Source organism: Macrobrachium rosenbergii, chromosome 1 (assembly GCF_040412425.1).
Source record: "Macrobrachium rosenbergii isolate ZJJX-2024 chromosome 1, ASM4041242v1, whole genome shotgun sequence".
In the NCBI taxonomy this organism is placed as follows: domain Eukaryota; kingdom Metazoa; phylum Arthropoda; class Malacostraca; order Decapoda; family Palaemonidae; genus Macrobrachium; species Macrobrachium rosenbergii.
The window spans coordinates 26266254-26274146 of NC_089741.1; the positions used below are offsets into that span (position 1 = coordinate 26266254).

Sequence of the window (7893 nt, forward strand, 5' to 3'; positions counted from 1 at the left end):
TTTACTAGCTAAGACTCACCACAGCTGACCAACTATCAGTTGCAATATTTAGTGTTTAAGCTCGTTGGCTAGTGTACGTGAATGTATGTGAGTGTATGCGAGTGCATTTATCAACCAAGGGGAAAAAACGCTCAAATGAATTACAGCACTAAGCCTGGTTTTCTTTAGACAAGCATGCGAGCTCCTTTTCAAGATTCTTATAGCGTTGGGAAGATTGGGGAAGCTGCCGCGCTTCGAAACGAGTAGCACTAACTAACCCTAAAAACGATGGCGCGTCTAGAAAATAGAGCCGTGCAAACCAGTTAGCTTTCTGATTTGCAGAGTTCTCAGATTATTAAGGGGAGTCCGAAGCTCGTTTCTCGAAAGAAAAGAAAAGGACTTCATTTTTAGAGTGTTTTTATGCAATGTAAACAACCAACCACACACAGCGACCATCCCTGGTTTGACATTCAAAGGCAGAGAACCTCTCTACTGCCATAGATTTATTCGTCTCAGTCTCCCGAATATTTACAAGAGAGTTTTGACTGTACAGTAGAATCTCGAGCAACATTGCCGAGGAATATCCACATTTGTGACAGAAACAGATACAGCTGGAAGGAGAGGAGATGAAAAACATCACCCCAATCTCCTTCAGAGGGTTTTTATCCTCTTAAATCAAAACCATTCGAAGTACAAAAGACTCCCCGAGGATCAACGTCTGTTTCGCTTCCTATTGGATACTTTTATTTATTTTTTTTTAGCTTTTTCTTCTTCTTCTTCTTTTTTTTTTGCAACGTTAAATCCTTCAAGAAAGTGTACACACTGAATGTCTGCTGCTGCTGGAGAAGGAAACCTTTAGGCAATGGAGTTTCCCAACGCTGCGAGATTTCCCTCTGAAGAAATGATTGCACGAGGAGGAGGAGGAGGAGGAGGAGGAGGAGGAAGAAGAAGAAGAAGAAGAAGAAGAAGAAGAGGAGGAGGAGGAGGAGGAAGAAGAAGAGGAGGAGGAAGAGGAGGTGGAGGAGAGAAGAGAAGGAGGAAGAAGAGGAGGGGGAGAAAGATGAAGAGGAGGAGGAAAAGGAGGAGGAGAAAGAGGAGAGGAGGAGGAGGGAGAGGAGGAGGAGAGGATAAGGAGGAGGAGGAGAAGAGGAGGATAGGATGAGGAGGAGAAGGAGGAGGAAGAGGGGAAGATGAGAAGGAGAGGAGGAGAAAGAGGAGGAAGAGGAGGAGGAGGAGGAGGAAGAGGAGGTGGAGGAGGAAGAGAGGAGGAAGAGGAAGGGGTTAGAAGAGAAGAAGGGGAGGAGGAGAAGAGGAGGAAGAGGAAGAAGAAGAAGAAGAGGAGGAGGAAGAAGAAGAGGAGGAGGAGGAGGAGGAGGAGGAGAAGGCGAGGCAAGTGTTCAGAAATCTGGAGGAAGATTGGCTGGTGTATCGTATAGTTTAAAAAACAGTATAAGATAGCAAAGGATAACATAGAATGATATACAAGGCAGCAAAAAGTAAGCACATAGATAAATAAAATAGAGAGAGAGAGAGAGAGAGAGAGAGAGAGAGAGAGAGAGAGAGAGAGAGCTGACTGAAAATTAATTCCAATGTTTCATCCGGCTGCGAATTTTTTCCCGTATGCTCTATTCGTCTCATTTCCTCTGTGCAAAATGGAAAAGTGTAATTGCTAGTGTCTATATATATACAGTATATATATATATATATATATATATATATATATATATATATATATATATATATATATAATTTATATATATATATATATATAATGTGTATATGCATATTATATATATATATATATATATATATATATATATATATATATATATATATATATATATATATATATATATATATATATATATATATATATATATATATATATATATATATATATATATATATATATATATATATATATATATATATATATATATATATATATATATATATATATATATATATATATATATATATATATATATATATATATATATATATATATATATATATATATATATATATATATATGCACACACCACACACACATTTATTTATATATATATATATATATATATAATATATATATATATATATATATATATATATATATATATATATATATATACACGTACATACACACAGACAGTAACGCCTCCACCCACATTCGAATCCAGAAGGGAGACTTCAAAGGCAACGCCTTAACCAACGGCGTGGAGGAGAGAGAGAGAGAGAGAGAGAGAGAGAGAGAGAGAGAGAGAGAGAGAGAGACCTCCGACGTTTGTACTCTCTTTGGGTATTGCTTCTTTAAAAATTCAAGTACAGGCAACAAACACCGGCGAATTAAAGCCGGGTCCATCATAAGTTGTCAAGGCCAGTTGGGTTTAGGCTAAACGCAGGAGGAGGAGGAGGAGGAGGAGGAGGTCTCCTACTTGAAGTGTGAGATTCCATTGAAGCGTTTTCCAAGGGCACGGTCGTTTGAAGGAGCGCCGAGGTGCTGCTTGCTTCTGCTTTTTCTCCTGAGGCTGCTTTTCCTCCCGCTGCTGCTTTTCCCTCCTGCTCTTTCTCCTGTCACTGCTTTTCCTCCTCCAACAGCTTTTCCTGCTGCCGCTGATTTAGTGGCTGCTTTTCCTTCTGCTGCTGCTTTTCCTCCTGCTATTTCTTCTGTCACTGCTTTTCCTCCTCCAACAGCTTTTCCTGCTGCCGCTGATTTAGTGGCTGCTTTTCCTCCTCCTGCTTTTCCTTCTGCTGCTGCTTTTCCTTCTGCTGCTGCTTTTCCTTCTGCTGCTGCTTTTCCTTCTGCTGTTGCTTTACGTGTTACTTTTCCTCCCGTTGCTGCTTTTCTCCTTCTGCTGATTTTGCTGCTGCATTTCCCTCCTCCTTCTGCTTTCCCTCCTGCAGCTGCTTTCCTCCTCCTACCGCTTTTCCTGCTTTCCCTACTGCTTTTCCTCTTGCTGTTGCTTTTCCTGCTGCTTTTCCTCCTCCTCCTCCTCCTGCTTTTCCTCATGCTGCTGCCTTTGCTGTTGCAGGATCGCATTGCTGGGTAATGATCGATTTGCTTGCTGCAAGAAGAGGAGGAAAAGGATGAATTATACCTTGATTTATCTGAGAAGGATTTCAAGTTATTGCTTCGTATTTATAGTAGGTGTTCGGTACATTGTGAGAAGCGACGCTCTGGGTAAATGGAGAGATGATACGTGATGCATTCTTGTCTCTGCTGCTGCTGAGAGAGAGAGAGAGAGAGAGAGAGAGAGAGAGAGAGAGAGAGAGAGAGAGAGAGAGAGAGATTTATTAGGCTCAGCTACTAGTCACACGTTAATTGTAATATATATATATATATATATATATATATATATATATATATATATATATATATATATATATATATATATATATGGATGCATGCAAGAACGATGAAGACATCTCTAAGACTGTTTTAAATATCGTAAATCCATCGTAAGCAAAATTCGTATAAGTTCCAACATATGGTCTGATTAATGCTTATGATCAGCTGCAAGATGAAAAAAAAAATTCTAGCAGTGAAATATTCAAGAAATTAATTGGACCTAAGAGAATAAATGTATCCTGAGAATGAATATATACTGAGCCGTATTTATTTTGGCATCAACCATTTCTAATGGTTATTATGCCATCTTTCGTGTAAAGTAGAAATTTTAGGACTTTTAGTCTGTTAACCTTTTTATAAAACCTTTATTTTCAAATGTCTATATTTCCATCCTAAATCTTCAAACTGGGTCTTTTAATTTTACAAAATATGGTTAACAAAATCATTTGCTGTATATCTCAACGCGCGGAAAATAGACCTTTATTCGCCAGCATTTTATCTTTGAATAGTTCAGTAACGTCTTTTACAAACAGGAGTCTATGATTAGCTCTAATTCCTTTCTTTTCTTTTTTTTTTTGTTACGGAGTAATTTTATTTTATTGGTGCTAAGCGTACGACTCCTATTCAATGTACAATCATTTGTATAAAGCAGAATTTATAAACTAGGCCTATGATGAGATTGCAGTTAGAAGAGAGAGAGAGAGAGAGAGAGAGAGAGAGAGAGAGAGAGAGAGAGATAGAATGCGTGACAACAACTTGATGAATGGGAATAGTGGAAGCGTAAATATCAACGATAAACAGGAATGAAAACGGAATAATGGCGTGTTGTGGCTTATGGAAGAGGAGACAGCACTAAAAGCAAAAGAAAGCTTCTTGGCAAGAAAGGAAAGACAACGGGGGAGAGATGAAAGAACAGAGAGAGAGAGAGAGAGAGAGAGAGAGAGAAGGAAAGTTTTGTTACAGTAGAAAAGAAGGAAGGAAGGAAGATCGGAGGGGCGGGGTGGGAGGAGACAGGACAAGGATAGTCTGTTGGGGTAGTACAGCGGAGGTGGTTGGTGTGTATACCGTTGTGGGTGGCTGTGATGGGGCATGTGGTGGGGTGGGGTTGTCTGTGGGGTGTGTTCGGGAGAGGGGAAGGAGGAGGAGGAGGTTTCTGTGGTGGTGGTGGTGGTGGAGGAGGAGGAGGAGGAGGAGGAGGCGGAGGAGAAGGTCTGTGAGCGGCTGAGCGCAGTCTCAGCCCTGATGGTGTTGATGGTCTGTTCTGGGTGGAGGACAGAAGGGCCATCGTGCGCAAGTCAGTTCCTCCCTGACTACGTTGTCATGGAGCCAGGGGACGCTCTGCTGCCAATCCAGCCGTAACCACGACGACAACCTTGACTTAAAACCGCTCAATACTCCTGCAATTATTTTGAAACTAAAGTATCCAGAAGCGAGAGAGGAGGAGGAGGGCGGCGCCTTTAAAACAGATTCCGTAGGAGAGAAAACGCGCGGGTTAACGGACAGCGGCTGAAAGAAAAGTCCCTTCTTTTTTTTTTAATTATTACATAAGAGACAAGTGACTTCATGTAGTGGTGGATCTTATAATAATATCTGATAAAAAAAAGAAGTATAATATAGCCTGTTTGTGAATGTTGAACGGAAAGGATTCTTCTTCTCTCTTTTTACATTTCATAGCTTAGTATTACTACCTAGCCTGTAGCCTGTAGAATCCGTAAGAGAAAGATAAGGAAAAAAAATTATTAAGTTGTCAGTAACAAAGTGACCACGTTTAACCGCGTTCTGTTCAGTGGACGGTCCTCGTCGTCTCTTACTTTGTTGCAAAGTCAGTTGACGTTGAAATTGCAAAGTAAAAGACACTGTCACGTTGCTTAGGAACGTCAGGATGCCCCTTCATCATCTGCTGCCCCAGTTGATAAGATAGGAAAGAGAACAGCCGCGCCTGCGACAGGTAAGATTGATGTGTGTTTGCTGTATTTAATCTTTCATTAATTACAGCTGGTTTTAATCATTTATCCCTTCGTAAGAGTGTGGAATTGTTTTTTCGTGTTTGCTTCTCGTTGTCATAGGCCTAACGCTCAACTCCTTCTGTGGATGTATACGCTTCTAATGCAGTGTTTTTATAGCAAGTCGTATTTAATTTTACATGCCCTGTAATTGTTTTTATTCCGTAATTATCAAAACACCCAATGCAATATGTCATAAAGTACGGCTGCTCTGTCGTTGTCTTTCTGTCAATAAAATTCAAAGCATTTTCTCGCGCCCCCGTGTGTCTTCTTGAGTGACATTTTGATTATGGCGTTGCGTAGGCCTAAAATTTCTTTCGCGGGGAAGTGATTTATGTCAGTCACCCGGCTTTAATTTCATAGGCACTAGAAGTTCTCACAAGACTCAAGTTTATAGCAGCAGGCCTTCCTTACATGAGGGTTTGTATTAGGCCGATGGTCTCTTGAACTTTAATGTTGTACACATAACCCCGGGGTACGCAACATTTGATGTTTGAACAGTTGTAGCCTTATTTCAATCATCAGCTAAGCCTGAAATGGAATACTTTGCATTATGGAACTGTAGGTTTTTATCATTCTAACCTGCAGTTGTAAAATGAATGTTGAGAGTAAACTTTGAACTTTAATGTTGTACACATTACCCTAGGGTACGCAACATTTGATGTTTGAACTGTGGTAGGCTTATTTCAGTCATCAGCCAAGCCTGAAATGGAATACTTTGCATTATGGAAATGTAGATTTTTATCAGTCTAACCTGCATTTGTAAATGTATGTTGAAATTGTCACTGTGTAAAGTCAACTTTATATATAATATTAGTAATAATAATCTGTAGATGCGGAGGACATGAGACTAGTTGTTTTCCCCACCAGCCAGCAATTCGAGTTTGCAAATAGTCGTAAGCTACATACATGCCCGCGCACGTATAGCCTTACATAACTGTGTAATTACTACGCTTGCGCACGTAGTGTATGTCTTTTGTCCCATGCGACGGGTTTAATTGCGATTCATCATGCGTGAAGCAGCAATTCGAAATCGGAATCGGTGGTACATCACCCGCCGCGTCGTGCAAATCAGCCGAAATCGAAAAAATCAAAAGATCCGTCGATCTCTCTCCGTCTCTCTCTCTCTCTCTCTCTCCGAATGACAGTCGTGTCAGCGGATGCGTAGCGCTCTACTGACCTTTCATCGCCAGTGACAGGTGTTTTAAGCTGCGACACAGCCTCCACCTCCTCCTGGACGTCGTAAATAATTCGAGAGTTCCTGATGCTCGTCCATCGGTACGGTTACGTCCCGACGAGGTTAGATAGGTTCTCGTTATTGTTTTCTTTCGCGATGCTTTTTTTTTTTGTGTGTGTTTTGTAATGTTTTATCGCTTTTGGTGTGTTATGAGTGGAGAATGCTGGCTGTCCTCCCGAGATGTATGTGGCCCTTGCTGTTGTTTTTCATTGGTTTTGTAGCTCTTGGTGTTTAAAAAAAAAAGCTTTCCTCTCTAAACTATGCTTCCATTGGTGTATATATGGTTTTCTAGCTTTTCGTTTGTGTTAATTTCTATCTTCAGACCGGTTTTTGTGGTTTTGCTGCCTTCTGGTATGTTCAGAATGACTACTACTTCTCGAGAATAAATTCATTTTTGTTTTAATATGCTTTTATCGTGTTTGTGTGTTTTAGACGAGTGCATTCTCACCGACGAAGGGTATATCATTCATTATAGGCCTAAACTGTAACATGCTGGAGTTTTACAGTTTTGTTTCGTTTCAATAATAGCGTCATGTTACACTGGCCTGCAAGAAACTGAGACAGCTCGTATGTGCTTCCTGTAGCCCCACATTATACAGCATTCACAAGTGGCGTGATTCAGATTGAACAGGGCATGTGGGGTTTGTCTTGGTGTGCCACGGAGTTTGTTTACAAAACGTGCCCAGGTCACACGCAATTGCCCACGACGTTCTTGTTATTGGAGAAGCACACCGCGGGTGTTTCTTGCAACTTTAAAAAGGGCCATGTGCCCTTGTGCATACTTCTTTCATGCGTCAGGCGGATATTTGAACTCTGGTTTTGATTGCCAACATACATGTTGAAAATGTGTTTTCATGGTATTTTGAAAATATATTTTTTTAACTTTTTGTCATTGGATGGTGGGCATTCATAGAAGGTGCTGGTCCTCTGGTTGTTAGTCATCCGTAGGGGTAAGGTTTTTATTATTATTCATGCATAAAATAAAGACAACCTTTCGATTTGCAAGTTGAACTTCCACAGAATGCTATATGCATCTAGGCCTATAGTGGAAGCGAATAGTATTGAAGCTTAAAACAGTAACTTGAATCAATATGAGCTGGAAAGATGAATATGGGGGGAGGGCCTCGAGGTCCTTTTGATGTGTTATGGAAGGCATATAGGAACAAAGAATATTCAAGGCTAAGGGGATTTACACTTCTTAAAAGGAACTATGTTGAGAGTTGACCCCATAACGACGAAAGTGAACGGTGTCATTGTTTGGGGGGATTTTTTTTTTTTTTTTTTTTTTTTAGGTTTTTGTTTGGGACGGAAACTTGTAAGTGTCT

General features: G+C 40.3%; 1 protein-coding gene across 1 annotated transcript; it reads right to left on the reverse strand.

Annotated features, from left to right (window-relative positions):
• Nucleotides 1-2410: 2410 nt before the first annotated feature.
• Nucleotides 2411-4613, reverse strand: LOC136839832 (tol-Pal system protein TolA-like). Its single transcript, XM_067106165.1, has 2 exons — nt 4394-4613; nt 2411-3087 (listed from the first exon to the last, which is right to left on the reverse strand). Exons 1-2 carry the CDS (start codon nt 4611-4613, stop codon nt 2411-2413), a joined length of 897 nt encoding a protein of 298 aa, XP_066962266.1.
• Nucleotides 4614-7893: the final 3280 nt, after the last annotated feature.

Bases quoted from the DNA above. Each gene is read 5' to 3' on its own strand.
- LOC136839832 (XM_067106165.1), bottom strand. From the start codon at position 4,613: ATGGCCCTTCTGTCCTCCACCCAGAACAGACCATCAACACCATCAGGG. The intron at 3,088-4,393 runs GTATACACACCA...AATCCTTCTCAG, and splicing joins CATCACAGCCACCCACAACG to ATAAATCAAGGTATAATTCA.